The sequence below is a fragment of the Schistocerca serialis genome, chromosome 5 (assembly GCF_023864345.2).
Source record: "Schistocerca serialis cubense isolate TAMUIC-IGC-003099 chromosome 5, iqSchSeri2.2, whole genome shotgun sequence".
NCBI classification, from domain to species: Eukaryota; Metazoa; Arthropoda; class Insecta; order Orthoptera; family Acrididae; genus Schistocerca; species Schistocerca serialis.
In genome coordinates, this window is record NC_064642.1 from 37,289,975 (window position 1) to 37,310,303 (window position 20,329).

The 20,329-nt window shown below is 38.4% G+C and overlaps 1 protein-coding gene across 3 annotated transcripts in view; it reads right to left on the bottom strand.

Moving 5' to 3' along the window:
- LOC126482304 (ataxin-2 homolog) overlaps positions 1-20,329 on the bottom strand; it is a 300,551-nt gene that overhangs the window by 207,435 nt on the left and 72,787 nt on the right. For 2 of the 3 annotated variants that reach the window (XM_050106333.1, XM_050106334.1), the window contains exon 3: positions 2,629-3,033. The exons of the other annotated variant lie outside the window; for it this stretch is intronic. In XM_050106333.1, the coding sequence (XP_049962290.1) occupies positions 2,629-3,033 (405 nt within the window). The remainder of the gene's footprint in view (positions 1-2,628; positions 3,034-20,329) is intronic. 3 annotated transcript variants of the gene reach the window in all.

Below are 20,329 nucleotides of genomic sequence, written 5' to 3' on the forward strand. Positions count from 1 at the left end.
GTACAATATAGGCCTTCAAAATTTTTTTGCTGGTTTTCTCCAAGGGTGTGATTAGGCAGGATCCTAAGAGCAAAGCTTAAATTGCAGCAGCATGATTACAAATTGCACTGCTATCACAGAACAGTTCATGGATTACTTAGTTGAATACCTGTTCTGTCAAGCACTTCAACTTTTCCATACATTATTATAATTACATGTGAAATTTTCATCCTAAAGCATTTGACACATTTTGATGTCTGCAGACGCTAGTGTGTGTATTGTGTTTTTTTGTTGTAAAGGACACATTTTCTTTGGAACTAAAGTTCTATTTTGGTGTTATTCTCTTATTTCTATTTTATTGCTGCAAAATTAGTTTGCAGAGGCAGGCTAAAATAAAATTATTCATTAGAATATCAATTCTTACCAGTCAAAGTTATAAAAATTTAACTGAAAACTAAAACAATGAAAAATTACCAGAATTCTAAGAAATTCCCAAGCTTTTCCCAGATGAAAAAATTCCTATGTTTCCCACGGATTTCTCGGTTGTCATAGGGTGTATTCACCCTGAAATGGTGTAACGCGCGCACTCTCACATGCATGCACGCATATTGTAGTGAACACTGAACTTTTCAGTTATGACGAAAAAGCTGTACTTACTGAAAAAAGATCTGAAATATTTCCAAACAGAACAACATAAAAATAATCCTTATTTATTATAGTATTGCTGATGTATATCTTCTTACTGAATTCCCACCAATTTTAAACTGAAATTTTTGCTTATGTACAACACGAGCTGATGACAGAACTAAACAAACACGATGATATAACCAAGATGTTTCTGATTTTAAATTTAAGAAAGGAAAGAATGTGAAAATCTTTGTAAGAGAATGTTTGGATACTTCAGTGAAATGAGTAGCCATAGTTTGAAATTCAATTTAAACTAAAAATAGAACAAATAATCGTGTGCCACCGTATTTTATTTTTCAATTCAATCTCTAGAAACAGAATGTGAGAAGAACTTTTGCTTTTCTCATATCACCTATTTCCACTGACGATTACCTGCTCACAGAAACCAAATTTTATTTTGTTTATGTATCTTTACACTTGTGAAAAGGAAGTAATTTACTTCCAAATACATTCCAAAAAGTCTACTTTAAACTTTTATCATTTTTCTTGTTCAGCAGGTAAAGGAACAGTTTACTTTGGCCTCACACTCTATTGTGCCCACATAGAAATATATCCCTCCCTCTCCTGCAATTTTAGGGGTCGTTGCTCCTTGATGTTTCAGTAAATATAAGTGAGAAATGCAATGTTGTCAATTCTCACATTTTCTTCCTTTACTATCACTTTCTCTTCTGTAGTCACTACTTCGCTTAATATTAACCACTTTACTTCAAACTTCTGAACAAGTGATTTCTGTTTTTTTTCCATTATTACAGAGAAAGGATGAGTACAAAATACATGCAGCAGTGCACACCATATGTGTGTTCAAAGTTAGCAGATTAAATGCAGGAAATGGTTGCAAAATAAATATGACTACCACAAAAATACATCAAAGAAACCTGCAAAAGAAAAGCACTAAGTATTATTGAACATGCACTATAGTGAAGGAGATTAGCTTCTGAATCCCACAAGCTACGAAACTCTATTCCGCTTCAGCTAAATTTCTGTTGGGCATGTTGTTACTCAGAGTCATGGAAAATCTGGTTTAAACCTTTCATTTCCCTTACATTTACTATGTAGCTATGACTACAGAGAAAATATATGTGGTCTGATAGAATGCTGAAAATTGCGTACAGCAGCATAAAGCCTCACTCAGAAGCATAGCTCCTTTGATAAAATGAGCACTGAAGACCATACAACCTTGCAATAGCCTTACAAAAAGGAGGCAACAAAATGAAACAAAAGTCAGCATTACAATAGGAAACCATAGCTTGGAGCTGCTGCCCATCAGTCTCGGTCATAGACAGCCAAATGGTAGGTCACAGGCCTGAATAATTTTAAACTATCTATGCATCCTGAGTGTGTCACAATAAATGTGGAATAAAACTTAATATTGTCCAAGATTGTATGGAATTTATCAGCATCCTAGATTAAATATCTGTGAAATCATTTTACTATGTTGCTAAGCAAAAACAAACAACACAGGACTAATGACGTAGGGCTCAAGCACAGGGGAAAGCAATAATTTTAAGAACAGTAAAGAGAAACACGTTGAAAGTTAAGTTCACAAAATAAATTAACAGAATAAAGTTTGTCACATTATTTGCTACATGAATCTGCCAGCAATCAGTGGTGAAAAATGTCAGCATTGCAATGTAGATTACTGACAATCACAGAACAGTGCCACACAATGAAATCCATAGGAATGGAAAGCTGCACCAGAAACTAAAGTGAACAAACACAACAGGAGCAACATACAAAATGAAGACGTGAATGCTGTGAAATGAAAGTGTATTTACTTAAAGAAATTGTGTTTCTTCTTGCCTACAGTTAAAATTAACCAATTTTCCAAGTGAAATGGACTGGAACATTGTCTAGTTTACCTTTTGCTCTGTCAATTAATGCCATCCTTAATTCCACAGAAATGTATGTCTCTGTTCATCAATGCAGAAACTACATCTAGATACTTCTCAACAATTACAATACCTGGTGAGAAAACGAAGTCAGTGGAGGAACTCGAGGGAGAGGATATGCCCCTTGTTCTCGCTCTCAGTTTTGCAGCAGCAGTAGCAGCAACAGCACAGGCACTGCGATCCTCTCGAAGTGATCTTTTGCGTCTTACCAAGTCGAACAGTTCAGGTGGTGGGAGTGGAGGTGGAGGTGGGGGTGCAAGTGCAGAGCTGCCAGGCAGAACTGATGGTGACGGCTGAACCGCTGCCGACCAATGCCCTCCCACTGCCACATCCACCCCTACAGCCCCAGCATCTGTACTGAAGCCATAGTACTCATCGAGGCTTGTAGCCAATACCGATTCATCTGCGTCAGGGTCACTGTCAGCAAACAGTGGATCATTGTCGGACAGCAGCTGATCGAAGTCTGCATCACCGGGACCTGTACCAGAAGTGCAGGGGAACCAGTCAGTTTAACACATGGGGAATAACCAAAAAGTCTATGTGCAATTTATTACTATCAATAACAACCTCTATCCTGCACAACATGCTAGAATTAGCCTTCATACTTTTCTTTCTTCTTTTTACTTCTTCATTCACTTACTGCTCACACATAAACTCTAACCTTTGTGTTCTTGCTTATCATCTGCATAAGTTGTAATTATAACATGAGAGAGCAAAGTGAGATGGGTTGAATTAGAGGATGATACAACTTAGGTGAGACATAACTTGTGACAGTTATTAAAAGGTTCATAGACTTAAAACAAGATGCCATTCTTCCTTTGTGGGTCATCATAATAATAATCCTAGAAAATGCAATAACAATCATCCATATAAGAATGTTTTCTTAGACTGTAGGCACAGCATGCTTGAACAGGAATAGTACATATTTCAAGTAATAGCTTGGACAATTAGTGTATTATTCGAATAAACATCTTCAGTACTTTCAACAGACGTTAATTACTGTTATCTTCACATGAGGGATAAAATAAGCATCATGTTCCAGTGACCACAATTTCCTTGTTCTTCCAAGGTATTTACTACCATTATCTCAATAGCTGCAATCCAACAACAGTTCAAAGAAATCTCATTTCAGTGGATTACACTGTTGTGAACTCTCTTTTTACGAGCATACAAGTTTTCCTTAGAGATAATAAAGTTGGGATGGCTACTATTACGTAGAACTTTTTAACCATTTTCTTACACATGTTTCTCTACAGAAATAGTTGCATTCTTCCGCAAACCTATATATATGTGTGTGTGTGTGTGTGTGTGTGTGTGTGTGTGTGTGTGTGTGTGTGTGTGTGCGCGCGCGCGCGCGCGAGTGTATACCCGTCCTTTTTTCCCCCTAAGGTAAGTCTTTCCGCTCCCGGGATTGGAATGACTCCTTACCCTCTCCCTTAAAACCCACATCCTTTCGTCTTTCCCTCTCCTTCCCTCTTTCCTGATGAGGCAACAGTTTGTTGCGAAAGCTTGAATTTTGTGTGTATGTTTGTGTGTCTATCAACGTGCCAGCGCTTTCGTTTGGTAAGTCACATCATCTTTGTTTTATATATATATATATATATATATATATATATATATATATATATATATATATATATATATAAGAAAGATGATGAAACTTACCAAACAAAAGCGCTGGCAGGTCGATAGACACACAAACAAACACAAACATACACACAAAATTCTAGCTTTCGCAACCAATGGTTGCCCCGTCAGGAAAGAGGGAAGGAGAAGGAAAGACAAAAGGATATGGGTTTTAAGGGAGAGGGTAAGGAGTCATTCCAATCCCGGGAGCGGAAAGACTTACCTTAGGGGGAAAAAAGGACAGGTATACACTCGCACACACACACATATCCATCCACACATACACAGACACAAGCAGACATTTGTAAAGGCAAAGAAAACTCTTTGCCTTTACAAATGTCTGCTTGTGTCTGTGTATGTGTGGATGGATATGTGTGTGTGTGCGAGTGTATACCTGTCCTTTTTTCCCCCTAAGGTAAGTCTTTCCGCTCCCGGGATTGGAATGACTCCTTACCCTCTCCCTTAAAACCCATATCCTTTTGTCTTTCCTTCTCCTTCCCTCTTTCCTGACGGGGCAACCATTGGTTGCGAAAGCTAGAATTTTGTGTGTATGTTTGTGTTTGTTTGTGTGTCTATCGACCTGCCAGCGCTTTTGTTTGGTAAGTTTCATCATCTTTCTTTTTAGATATATTTTTCCCACGTGGAATGTTTCCCTCTATTTTATATATATATATATATAAGGAAACATTCCACGTGGGAAAAATTATATATAAAATCAAAGATGAGGTGACTTACCGAACGAAAGCGCTGGCAGGTCGATAGACACACAAACAAACACAAACATACACACAAAATTCAAGCTTTCGCAACAAACTGTTGCCTCATCAGGAAAGAGGGAAGCAGAGGGGAAGACGAAAGGAAGTGGGTTTTAAGGGAGAGGGTAAGGAGTCATTCCAATCCCGGGAGCGGAAAGACTTACCTTAGGGGGAAAAAAGGACAGGTATACACTCGCACACACGCACATATCCATCCACACATACAGACACAAGCAGACATATTTAAAGAATGTGTCTGCTTGTGTCTGTATGTGTGGATGGATATGTGTGTGTGTGCGAGTGTATACCTGTCCTTTTTTCCCCCTAAGGTAAGTCTTTCCGCTCCCGGGATTGGAATGACTCCTTACCCTCTCCCTTGAAACCCACTTCCTTTCGTCTTCCCCTCTGCTTCCCTCTTTCCTGATGAGGCAACAGTTTGTTGCGAAAGCTTGAATTTTGTGTGTATGTTTGTGTTTGTTTGTGTGTCTATCGACCTGCCAGCGCTTTCGTTCGGTAAGTCACCTCATCTTTGATTTTTTTTATATATAAAACTGTCTCCCCCCAAGGCTGCACAGAATCCAGGATGCCACGTAACTGTAAAAACTTTCTTGACAATTTTTGCCATGTCTATGGAGACAGAATATCACCATTACTTTGGGATGCAATTAGGAATATGGATCAGTCCTAGGTACCACATACAATTTACAAAACATGTGCTGTGACCCTCTGTGGGTGGTAAACAAAAATGTTCAGTCAGTGCTGTTTGCTGTCCTAATGATTTGCAGAGAGCCTTCAAATCACATTCCTGCACAACACCCCTCTCCCTCACCCTCCAGCATAGCAAGTCTAGAAAAAAGAAGCAGACTGTAGACTGCCCCAACTTCCCACCAGCCATTCGACCAGAATCACATGGAGAGGATCTCCGCAAGTATACAGTCAGCAGTCAAATGTAGACAAAGTGCACGGAAGGGAGAAATCACCTCATCCATCATCTTAAAGGATACTGAATTTATGCCTGAAAGTGAACTGACCAGTGAGCCACAAAGATTTAGCCAGGCCAAACTAACAATAAGTGATTTAATTAGAGATGTGGAATATCTTAAGATGAACTAGAGCTTTTGGCATAACAGCTTCAAAAACAGAATCTTCTGTAATCTAATGTCAATGTGTCTGTGTATAGGACTCAGCAAAAAGACCTGAATTAGTACATGATAAAGAAAAATACTCTTGTTGCCTGTTGTAATGTGAGTGGTTTAATACATCTTTACATCTGGAGTACAATCCTAAGGACTGGAGATTATTTATATACTCTTCAAAGCTAAGTTTAAAAGCTGTATTTTTACATAATGGAAATTCCCTCCCTTCACTGCCTATAAGACCATGCTTTCCACATGAAAGAAACCTATGAAAACATGAGACATTTCTGACAGCAACTGAATACACTGACCATCAATGATACATCTGTGTTGACAGAGGTCACTACAATATTGCTGGGCATACAGTGGGGCTACATAAAATACTGTTGTTCCATGTGTCAGTGGGATAGTCAGGCTAGGTCATCTCACTCCAAAGTAAAGATCTTGCCCCCTAGGGAAAATCTCTGCCCCAAAAAGAAAAATGTGCAGTGTGATCCTCTGGTAGAAAAAAGCAAAATTCTTTTGTCCCCTCTACACATAAAACTTGGATTAAAGAAGAACTTTGTAAAGAGGACAGACGAGATCAGAGAAGCTTTCCACAGATCAGTGCTGCTAAAGTTAAAGAAAGTATCTTCACTACTCCACAGATTTGTTGTCATCTTAAAGATAAAAACGTTGGACAAGTTTTCCAGGGCCATGAGAAAGCAACATGGAAAGCATTTAAAGATGATGCAAATGGCTTCCTGTGAAATCGAAGAGTTAACACGTAAGTTGTCACTGTGAATAATCTTCTAGAAAAATACCATCAATTACGCTACAAAATGTCATTTAAACTCCATTCCACAGGCGGATCTGTGGACTTCATCCCTGACAACTGTGGTACAGTAAATGACGAACATGTAGAGCAGTTCCACCAGGACATCTCACAAATGGAGTGAAGGTCTGGGGGAAAATTAAACACTTCTATGTTTGTGGACTTATACTGGACAGTGCCTAGAGAAGACCCAGAAAAAGAGTACAAACAACTAGCAAAAAGAAGACATACATGTGAATAAGTCCCTTTACTTAAGTGAGCAAAGCTTTAAAACCAGAGTTACACCTGCTAATCGAATCTCTAATGTCACTTTCATTTTTATCAACCCAAAATTGTTTAGCTGTTTGCATAAGGAAAAGAATTTTGAAATGTATTTTTAGTATTTCCACTTGAAATAAGAATACCATAAAAACTAGAGAAAAAAATCTGACATCATATTCATTTTTCTCAAGGCAAAACTGGGATAGATCAGATATGCTAAGAAAGGAAATAATTCCAAAATGCATTTTTCTTGAACCGTGTGCTCAATCTTGCTGCGACCACTGGAGTGCGAATCTGGGTGTCTGTGTGAATGTGCGTACTTTTACTAGAAATAGAACTAGTGCTCAAAAGCTAGTGTGGATGCTGTTTTCTATTACAAGTTTCTGTGCTCCATGCATTGATCTGCTATAGGCAAGCAGCTGCCAGTCCCTTATTTTACATATTGCTCGAGTCATAAATTACCATTATTATTATAAACTGCCTATTTGGCTCACTTACTTCCCATACAGTTGTACCTTTGGTACTGTCTCTCTTTACTTATCTACAACTCGTTGTCCATTCTTTATTCCTTAATATTTCTGTAAAATCTTCTCCTCTACAGTACCTGCCTTCAAAACACATGCAGACCACCATCTAAGACGGACTTTAAATGGCTGTTATTGTTATGGCCCACCACATTAAATAGTGCTGTGATGTAACTCCCAGCAAATGCGGTGACACCACCTGAAGTGTAACATATCACTTCATGAACGTGGTAGGTTACTACAAGTCTCCCTAATGAACAAATGGTATTCATCAGCTGCAGGTAGAAATTTCGTTACATAGTTAATAAATGCGAATATGCGTACTGTGTGAGAATTTGTTAGTATGTGCGTATAATCAGAGGGTGGGGGCTGGATGCCATGTTTCTACAAGACTACGACAGCTGGTTCCCACCATATGACACTTGGTGAGTCAGTGGTCATTCCACTGAAGTGCGCCCCTTCTCGAAGGCGTGCAGAGCCCAAGAGAATTCTGAGAGTTGTGACAATGATTCGTGATGTCACAAGGGCAGCTGAAGAATTCATTCGGTCTTTATCCTATGATTTGAAATGACTGATCTGTTAATGAATGTTTAACTACAGAAAAGCATCATAAGTGTTTCCAGCTGTAATATTAAGTCAATCTATCAAGTTTCAAAAGGAGTAATCTCTCCCATTTCATAGAATCAAGAGAACTAAGGAAATAATTCAACCCTTTTTGAACATGTAAATTTAGTAGTTTTAACACATTCTCCTCTACTGATTTGTATTGCCCAACTTGACCGTTAGCCGATCACAGGTTCATTTACAATCTCAGTATATGATCATGTGGATTTATTTACGATCATGCATGTTTCTTACTGTCACACATGTTAATTTTCGATTGAACTTATATGTTTACAAGCATGCTCACTACTTCCTACCTCTTTAAAAAAAAATTCTGAACTTCCTACATAGTGCTCTATATGATAAAACACTCTGACCTTAAGTTTTTGCCTCTTATTTTCCGCCTTTTTTTAACAAATTTTTAGGCAGCCTTTTTGTCCCCCAACTATGAATCCCTGCTCATTCTGCCACACCAATTCTGAAAACTTGCCTTTCACATATCCTCTTCCTAAAGTCCTCTCTGGCACATAGTATTCCACCTAATGCCCTTACCTTTAAATCTGACATCTCAGGCTGCCATACATCCTACCGCAAAAACCTTCAACTTTTCGAATTCCATCAGTCCCTCACCCTGACCAATCTGGTCCTTCATAGTCGCACAAACTATACTTGACAGCCTCTACTCCTTGAGCAATATTCTTTTACTCTGTGATACAAACTTCCTGAATGGCATCACTGCAACAGAAACTCTTGCCCTCCAACTGCTGGAACAGCATTCCCAGCATCATCTGAGGGAGCTGTCTCAGCTACTTCTATCTTATACCGACTTGGGGCTACCTATAGTCAAGAAAAAGCCTAATACTCTGATCCAATCCCTTAGCTCTCCGGCCATGCCTTTCTGGTTACTCCACCTTCCACACCCCCAAAAACTTCCTGTGTCCTCCATGAAATACACTAGCCCTAAATACCTATCCAGTAACACTGTTGTCAATCTTTCTTCCCAAACTCTGGCCTCTGCATAAGTCTCAGTACTTCCTATAGGCCTCACCTTTAGCCCCAAACCTAATTTCAACCATCCTGGACTTGTGAAGGACCTCCTTTCCTTTACTCATTCGTTGCAGTGAAAACATGTCTTTGCCACATGCCCCACTGACAACAGCCAAAGTCCCATACAGAAACTTTTTTAAAACTGCTCCAGCCTCCCCCTGCCCCAACCATGATCCTCTTCCCCCTTCCATCCACTCATCCCTTGGTAATCTTCCAGGAATACCTCACTTCTAACCTGGCCTCACCTTCCTATCCTACATTGCTTCCTGGTGAGTCCAGCATCACTCCTACGGAACATTTTGCTGTCTGTGACCAGCAAAAGAATCCAGACCTTATCATCCGTTTTGCAGACAAAACCTCCACCACAGCGGTCATGAATAGTAGTCATGTAGCTGAGAGTTTCAGCCAACTTTACTCCACCTCTGCATACCAACCTCGTAACCATGATCCAATCCCGGAAGTGCAACTTGATCTCGAGCAGCTCCTCAAGGCCTTCAGGTCCATCCCAAAAACCTGACACCTGAATCCATCTCCCTCCTCACACTAGCAACCCCATCCACTCCTACCATTTAAGTGCTTCGTGAACTCAAAAAATGCAGCCCTAAAAGTCACCCTACACGACATCCTATTGTGGCTGTGTACAATGTTCCTACAGAACACCACCTCCAAATCATTCTCCATAACCTCCCACCCTGCTTCCTAATACATTTTGTGAGGTTCTCAGTTTGACCAAAAGAAGGGTTCAAAACATTAACACACTTTGCTTAGAGTGGTGAGAATGTCGTTAAAGAATGAGGAATAAGACAAAACACCAGAAATATACAGAAGAAGATGAAAAGCTGGTTGTTAATGATATTAATGGCACACCAAGGCAAGAAAGACAACTTTTCAAAGCAAAAATCAGCTGATGAAGAATACTTAGGAACTGACTGTTTTTCATTTATTCAAGGAATTTCAACAGCAACATGACGACACTAAAAACACATACCACTTCTATGCTGAAGTCTTTAATGATAAATTCTCAAAACTGAAATTTCATCATTTGTCGCTTGACACTTGTTCTACGTGTGATCATCTTAAAGGCAAACTGAAGTATAATCCCAATAATAAAGATAATAAACTGCAGTTAGAATTCCATCACCGAGAAACAGAGAAAGCTATGGATTCCATGAAAGCTAACACAATCAAGAGTCTAACTATGAAGCATGTGGCGCTGCAATGCATTTACAAAAAGTGATTTCCTTCATTAAGGCACAGTGAAATGTCCTATTTGCAGCAGCTCTCAGATTACAACTTTTGCATTCACGTTAGCAATAGTCAAACTAGTCATGATGCCATATGCGGAAAGGGTGCGAATGAAATTGCTTCCTCTGTGTACAAAGCCTTTACACTGAAATAAATTTGTAAAAAGAAACTGATAATATGGAATGACAACTGCTGTGGGCAGAACAAAATATTATAATGATGTTTCTGTGAGTTTACCTACAAGCAGAGGATTACTTTACAGAAACAGAACACAAGTTTTTGGTGAAAGGACAATCTTTTATGTCTTGTGATTGTGATTAAGCTAGGCACACAACACCATCATAGCGACTATTAAGCAAGAAACTAATTTTTACGACCAAGTGAGCTGCTTAAAAATATATCAATCTCACCAATGTGCATATTTCAAAATCACAGCGGATCAGACTGACTGCTGAATGGCTAGTTCTATTGCCAAGTTCTGTCAGCTACTGATGCAACTGAAGAGTTCAAGGAACATTACGTCTTGAAGAGGAAAGTGAAGCCTTCTTATCTTCAACAGGTGCGACTGGATATACTACACTGTGAATCTAGGTTGTCTGTAGAAAAGATGGGTTTTTGCTAAAATGATTCCATTTATGAAAGAGGAGATTACATAGCTTTAGGAGAACCCTATGAAATCAGTGAAACTGGGCATGATGGCACTTGTATCATTATTTATGTTAAAACCACTGCGTACAAACATTTCATTTTCTCCAAATTTTGTATAATTTTGTTCTTATCCCTACTGATGTAGAACAAAAACACATATATGACAAAAAAACTTGCATAGTAGTTGTGTATGCATGGTGATTCCCAATTTTTATAGTGCTATGCACATTTTATTGATTATCTCTAAATCAGTTTTTTGGTGCTTAACCCATCATTGTCTTACATGCCACATTTATGGCACCAACCGGAACATTACAATGGGTAACTGGTTTGCTTCTTGTGAAGTAGCCGCCAAAAATTTGACAATGGTCAATATCTTACACAAAAACAATCTCTGCTCAAAACCACAAATGGGCTAGTTTCTTCATCTGCTTTGATTTACAGGAAAGAAAATATGTTAGAGTAACATGTTCATTAAAAAAGTCAAAACATTATTTCACTGTCAATGATGCATGAGATGTGTGAAGTACATAAGATGGTAAAGAAATCGAACATAGTACTTACGTACAATAATAACAAAAGGGGAGTCAGTGTATTTGATTTACTATACCACAATAAGTCCACAGGGCGCAGTCCTATGCGATGTAGCGGTATGTGTGGGCTTTTGGATGTGTCAGGGGTTAAAGCCTATGCCTTGTACATGGGGAATAGTGGCACACACAGCCTAAGCAATTTTCTCAAGTTATTGCCATTTGGATTGGTCGAAGGAGAAAAAGAAAGACTCATGAAAAAAGTTTAACTAAAGAGTTTCCCATAACAATGGAACAGATTTTGACACATATTGGGGGCTATATTCCAAGATCAGCAACACAACCAGAAACAAACTTTAAAAAAAAAATTTTAAAAAAAAATGTGGACTATGCTTTCTTTGCAGACAAAAAGAAGACCAAAAACGTTCCTGTGAAAGCTGTGTGTATTCAAAATCAGAGTGCAAAGACCATCGGAAACATATTTGCCAAAATTGCCATACCAGTTTGGTTTTTATGTTTTATATATTCAGAATTTCATCAGTTTTCAAAATTAATTTATAAAATCTTTACTTTCTTTTACATGGTGAACTATTATTATTCAAAGTTGTTAACTACACATTTTTACCAATACACATATTATCTGCCATACTATGCTAAGCAACACTTGTTTGTTTCACCGAGACTTATTTTTTATGGTATGTTGTACTGTGTTTCGTCATCTAACACTGAAGTCCCAAAAAAAGTGCTATAAGCATGTCAATTTAAATAAAGAGATATGTAAACAGGCAGAATAAGGCACTGTGGTAGGCAACGCCTATATAAGACAAAAAGTGTTGCACAGTTGTCAGATTGTTTACTGCTGCTACAATGGCAATTTTATTGAGATTTAAGTGAGTCTAAACGTGGTGTTATAGTCAGCGCATGAGCGAACGGACACAGTATCTCCGAGGTAGCAACAAAGAGAGGATTTTCCCACATGACAATTTGACGGGTATACCGTGAATCTCAGGAATCTGGTAAAACATCAAATCTCGAACATCGCTGCAGCCGGAAAAAGATCCAGCAAGAACGGGCCCAATGACGACAGAAAAGAATCATTCAATGTGACAGAAGTGCAACCGTTACACAACTTGCTGCAGATTTCAATGCTGGGCCATCAACAAGTGTCAGCACGCGAACCATTCAACGAAACATCATTGATGTGAGCTTTCGGAGCCGAAGGCCCACTCATGTACCCTCAGTGACTGCATGACACAAAGCTTTAAGCCTTGCCTGGGCCTGTCAACTCTGACATTGGACTGTTGATGACTGGAAACATGTTGCCTGGTCAGATGAAACTCGTTTCCAAATGTACTGAGTGGATGGACGTGTACAGATATGAAGACAACCTCATGAATCCATGGACCCTGCATGTCAGAAGGGGACTGTTCAAGCTGATGGGAGGCTCTGTAATGATAGTGGGCATGTGTAGTTGGAGTGATATGGGGCCCCCAACACGTCTAGATATGACTCTGGCAGGTGACACGTATGTAAGCATCCTGTCTGATCACCAGCATCCATTCATGTCCACAGTGCATTCCGATGGACTCTTTACACCACACATGTCCAGAATTGTTACAGACTGGCTCCAGGAACACTCTTCTGAGTTTAAACACTTCCGCTGGCCACGAAACTCACCACACATTAACATCATTGAGCGTATCTGGGATGCCTTGCTATGTGCTGCTCAGAAGAGATCTCCACCTCATCGTACTCTTACGGATTTATGGACAGCCCTGCAGGATTCATGGTGTCAGTTCTCCCTAGCACTACTTCAGAATTAGTCAAGTCCACGGCACATTGTGTTGCAGCACTTCTGCGTGTTCACGGGGACCCTACCCAATATTAGGTAGGTGTACATGTTTCTTTGGCACTTCAGTATACAATAAAAAGGTTAACTGAATACAAATGATAGGCACAATCTCATATTTCCATACATCACAACAATGATATAATAAAATACATTGACATAATAATAATTACTGGCTTTGTCATATTATAAAAAAGCTGACAATATTTTCTAATTAAATGTTGCACATTGCTTGTTTATTACTTTACTTTATTCAATAACCTTTATTTTAACACAAATAATTTAGAAAAACATGGGGTAAACTTGTTGTTTTAACACTTTGAAGATGAGTGACACAGACCCTAAGTCTCATGGATTTGCTCTGAAAATACGATTCAGCCATTTGTCGGATTTGAAAACATATTCCAACACTGTTTTACATCTCTCATCTGCATAAAGATATTCTATCACACTTTTACTACATAAGAAAATACAGTTGACAGCACCTGTCACTAATACTGGCTGGAAAGGAATGTTTTTTCTTTGCAGAGGTCCGATTCTTCTTCTTGTCACACGCAGCACCTCACAAGGTCGCACGCTCTATATTTGTCTTCAAGATGGCCTTAATGATGAGATAAAGTTTTTGTTGCACAGCAGTGGTTCAGAGCTCAATGAACAAAATTTTTAGTTTACAAAGCAGTGATGGTACGCTATTCAATGCATCACAGTTTTTTCTGTAAGTTCAAGTTTTGTCTACTGTACAGCAGAATGCTAATTTTTTGATATATGCTATAGATGAAGAAGGCATTTCTAATGTGTTAGCAAGCCCTCAAAATGATGCTGCCAATGTTGAAGCCATATCAGGGATCCCCATCTCTATCTGCCTCTTTTGACTTGGCAGTTTTTGAAGAACCATCCGGGATCAGAACTCTTCTGTGTTTGATTGTTTCACCTATCTGTATGGTTCAGAACTGCTCAAGATGGTAAACCAACATACAAAGTGCTATGCTAGAACAACTACTGAAAGCTAACAAACAGGGAAACTAAAGCCGCATTCAATTTTGTATAAATGGGGTACGGTGAAACTCAGCGAACCGAATAAGTTTTTTGTGTGGTTTTATATATGTGCCTTGTTAGAAAACTGAAACTGACCAACAATTGGCCTACAAACTCTGCACTGCAGACCTCCTTTTCAGGAAATTGTTTTCCAAGAGATTGTAAATTCTGCAATGTTTGATCTCATCTGGTGGAAAAGTGTTATTATTTTGTTGATGAATTCATTGAGGACAGCTTCACAGTCTGAACACAAGGACTGTATTACAGTATTATTTTATGTACATGTGTAGCTGTAACTTAGAAATGTAAAATATAATGTAGACTTTTGTAATTCTCTTAAAAAAGTGAAAAAAGTTTCTTTTGTAAACCTTGACATGTCTCCTGTACATCAAATCAAATGATTTTAAAATTGTACGTAGTGAGATGAATAAATCACATATCACAAAACGTGGCTTTTATTTCAAAAATCAAGAAGAGCACGATATGATCCTATTCACAAGGTGAAACCCATCTTGAATATATTCATGACAAAAAGTGGAGAAAATCTCAGTACGAACAAATGAGAGTTGACCTTTTTGTGGCAGACCTAGTTTTAAGGTCTATATGAAAAATAAGTCTAACAAATATGGTGTAATATTTTTTATGTTATGAGATAGTGGATACACTTTGAAGTTTGGAATATATCCAGGTTATCGGGCAAATGCTAACAACAGCATATTGCATGTAGTAAATAGACCGTGTTAAACTTTCTAAGGTAAAGGCTATATTCTACAAATGGATCGGTTTTACACTAGCCCAGATCAGTTCGATCACTTCTGGAAAACCAAAACTAAGGTAGTGTCTACAATAGTGAAAAATAGAAAAGACCTACATAAAGATCTAATAGCCCAGAGGCCAAAAACTGAACTTTTGTTTTGCAGCCAAGACCATTTGCTGTGAAATGGAAAGGTACTAGAGATGTATTTATTTTGACAATGAAACACAAAATGACTGCATCTAATGTCAATTTCAGAATGAAGTTAAAAATGATAAAAAGAGAAGATGAAACCTGACTGTATTTTGGATTATAATAGAAACAAGGCTGGTGTGAACAACAGAGAGCTCTAATGGGCTACTACCCTTTTGAGAGGAAGCAAATAAAGTCATGAATGAAAATCTTTTTCACCTTTTCATGCTGATCGTCATAAACTCAAATGTTTTGTATAAAAATTCGATGTTCAGTAATAAACATCTTGTTGAATTCATTACTGAATTGGCAGATGCTTTGGTGAACAAATCTGGCATGACTGAATCAATTTCCACTCAAAACTCTTCAAGCTGTGGATTCTGTGATGACATTTTCCTAAACTGACTCTAGCTTTACGAAAGTTAAAATGGCCTCCAAGTATATGCAGAGAGTGTGCAGAAAGAAGCAAAGCAATATCTGGCAAAGTGGCAAGAGGTGATACAAGGTACTATTGTGAAGAATATGATGTACAACTTTGTTTACCAGAACACTTCAAAATTTTTCACAGTAATGGAAATTTAAATAAGTAATTTTCAGTCACGAAAACCACACTTTGAAACAGTTTCATTTTTAGTATCAAAAATTCTAATCTTATCTCTGTTTATGAAATTAAAGACAAAAAATGTTGTTGTCGAGAAAACATCATTTTCATTTCACTATTAAAAAACTGTCACTGATGTAATCCTATGTTTCTATGCAAAATTTCGTAGAAAAAAAGACCCCTCTTTAAATGCAAAAAATTGATCTAAGTTGTGTGCCATAGAACATGCTACAAAAAATTCAGGGAAACTGAGAAAATGGCACAGTATCAGCTAGTTAAACAACACCCTAACTACCCAGTCCTCAAAGAGTTAAAGCACACTGAAATTTTGTGTTGCTGGATGTACCTCCCCTTGACAGAATATAGTAATGTAATCATAAGAAAATCTCAGAGTTTGTGTTGCTGCTGTTGTGGACACTCAATAATCAGCTTTTGTCAAATGAAACTATACGGTTCCAGATATCTTTTCAAGTTTCAGACAACTACGATGTATATAGATGTATACGAGGTGCTACCCAAAATTTTCGGGACTGGTGCTGCCATCTGCTGAAAACCTTACCTTTGGACTAATGGTCACCATCACCCTCAAAGTAGTTTCCATCCGCACGTACACACCAGTCCCAGCACTTCTGCCACTGGTCAAACATTTTCTGGAAGTCCTGTTCTTTGAGGGTGTTTATCACTGCCAGTGATGCTTCTCGTATCCTCCCCCCGAGTGTCGAACTGAAGGCCTTTCAAATCGAGTTTCAGTTTTGGGAATAGTGCGAAGCTGCAAGGTGCCAAATCTGGCGCGTACGGTCGGTGGAGTACAACTGCCATGTTGTTTTTTGCCAAAAACATCCTGGTGAGCAAGGACGTGTGACAGGGCACGTTGTCGTGATGCAGCAGCCACCAGTTACCTCGGTGCCAAAGTTCGGGCCGTTGTCGCCACACGTTTTCATGCAGCCATCATAAAACGTCACAGTAGTACCCAGAATTCACTGTTTAGTAGGGTGGGACGAATTCTTTGTGCACAATTACCTCGGTATCAAAGGAAACGATGATCATGCTCTTCAATTTGCTCTTCATCTGTCTCACTTTTTTGTGTCTTGGAGAGCCACTCAAACACAAGCGTATGGCTCATGCTCTGTCCCCCTAATAATTGTTGAATCATTGCAACGGTCTCCGTAGCACTTTTCCCGAGATTCGCACAGAATTTGACACACACGCACTGTTCTGTTGGCAGATCCATTGTAAAATTGCAACACAACACATCCTCGCAGCTGAATGCCACTCCACACACCAACTCGTCAGATATGCAGCTGTCACCACCTAGCAGTGCATAGATCTACTACTCCTGCTTTCCAGATGGTAGCACTGGTCCCAAAAATTTTAGATTCCACCTTGTATAGGCACACTGAAGTGAAAAACGAAAATTTGTACCAAGGCCAGGACTTGAAGCCAGGTCTCCTGTTCACTAGGCAGATGCAACAACAATGCTACTGTGACACAGTAGCTTTTAACAGCTGTGTGGACTACCACAGCATGCCTCCCTCCTCAAGCCGAATTGCAATTCATGCCTGCTGTTTCGAATTTAGGGGGAACAGCAAGGGGGCTGAGGCTTGAAAGGAAATTTGGATTGTGGGGGCGTGTAACTGTAGTCCGTGCAGTTGTGCAAAGCCACTGTGCTAGGGTGGCATAGCATTTAATACATCACTCAGCTTTTGATAATTTTTGTCCTTCAGCCAGATTGTGATGGAACTGCTTTATTATTGTTAGTAGTGTAGTCTGTTGCAGAAGCTGGAGCCACACCGTTTGGGCGGACTAACAGGTAATGTTGCTGCCAGTTCTATCATATTTATCACCACCCTCATTGATTTACAAACTGAAAATCGTCAAATCCACAGTGTAAAATTAATTCCACATTACCGGCAGAGAAGGATGTCTTCCATGTTGGATGTATCTCTTACGGCAAGGAAGGCAAAGAAACTGTTACAAATTAACTTGGAATCTAAACTCTGGTCCATTATATAGAAAACTTACAGACTGATCAATCCACCACAGTGATAACTAAAAAAATTTTCGCCACTAAAGATGTATGCAATGTAATTATAGGTACCTTACCAACAGCACATACTATTTGTGGAAAAAATGAGATATTCTTGAAATGGGTCTAAATCTGTGACAGAACTATTTTTGCACAATATTTAAAGTAATTATTTCTCTTATGCATGTTCTGAATGTAATCTGTAAAACTGGCATGTTCCATCACATACACGTCACTGTTGTACCAGACTTCGACTCTCACTATGATTTTTGCCTGCCATTTTTTGTGCTGTCAAGTGCACTTGTCTCTTCGCTTCACAATACAAAGCTCTTTTGATACTATCCTGGTTCTTATAAAGACAATAACAGACATTACTAAACTCTACATGAAAAAGTAAACAGAAGCATCTTTATACAATTTTTCCGTGATACTGCTGTCTCAAATATTTAGGGTCTGCAAAAACACTCTAAATAAGTTTAAACGCAACCACTAATTAAATGCATGTTCACCTTACATCAGTGAGACAACATTTAATGTGATTATTTTATTATTGAGGGATGTTTACCTCAGTGACTGTTTCCGCTATTAAATGATGTGGGCGGGAACATCAATCACACTTTCTTCTATACAATTTTTCATTGAATGTAAAAAAGAGAGAGAGAGAGAGAGAGAGAGAGAGAGATTCTGATCATAAAATCTTACTGCAAGTACTCTCTTTGATTTCAAATTGGGGCATGCTCTTGCAGTACGATATCTTAGCTGGTATTACAATGTAAAAGAACTATGTCAAAGATTATTTACAAAAGAAATTTATAAAATCTAAGACAGTGTTTTGGAATACTTCTACAAAAGCTTTTATAAAAGTCAGAGAGCATTCCAAACTTTTATATTTTTTTTAAAAAAAAAGGTAAAATATTTCTAAGAATGTAATACGGGCCTTAACACTGTGGAGACCAAGCCCAAGTATACCTCAGGCAGCAACTTTGTGTTAAAAAGACCACACCGATTATAGGTCAGGCTTTATCTTCTTGAGTATCACTTGATAACTGGACTAAATTTGTATGTGAAGAATGTACAGATGTCTCATGACCTGCCCCCTGACTGGTGCTGCCTTGTGTTTTCAATTTCTAGAATTGCTTCAAAAGAAACATTAGCAAGAGTAACAGTTGCTGTCATGAATGGCTGAGCCAATATGATTGCGCTGATATAATTTCAGATGTGTACTCATTAGGTTTCACAGTTTGCCATAATTCTGCGACACATACATCATGTCCGTTGGGTGTGCAATATATTTTGGAAGCTCAAAAGGAAGAAATTGCTCAATAACTCAACTCGCTATTTTTTCCTGGGAGGACAATTATACTTTCTCTCATCATTATTTTAAAATTTGTAATCATCAAAGAACTAAAGTAAATGTGGAAAAATTAATCTTGAAGCTTGGCTCTTTTTTAGTACATGTTACTCTTGAATAAATATTAATTACATATGTGCCAGAAATGCTTTAAATAATGGCATAAAAGGCTGGTTTCCTAGGACCAATATTACTCTAAGTGGCTGGTCTCCAAAGCGTTAAAAGAAATTGGAAAAACAAAATGAATAATGAACTGGTTGTTCATCAGCAAATGTGTAGTGCCCTATGATAATCAAAGGTGAAAATTTATCTATAAGGAGAGAATATTGTGCACAGATGATGTTCCCTTCATGAGTGAAAGCAGTCGGGTGCAGTTTAGTATAAAGCCCATACCATTCCCATCCTCATTACTTGGAATCTACAATTTTAAGATCCTTAAGATCTTGTTATTCGAGCAATCACAACATCATTTTTTTGCTCTCTTCCCAGGAACCTTTCAATCAAAGTATACTTGTGAGGTTCCCAGGAGAGCCATTCCTTTCATATGACAATATTACTGCAATCATTTTACTTTGAGAATCTCTATCAGACTTCTCTCAATCGTAGCTGTTATTAGATATCTTCATTCTTCATTTTATCCTATTTTGTAGACAAGAATGAAGAAGTATGCTTTGTACAAAATGATCTTGGAAACTTGTGGATATCTTTCATGCTAAAGGACATAGCATAGAAAGTGGTACAATTTAATAGCTTTTGAATTCTGTTATTAAAATTTTG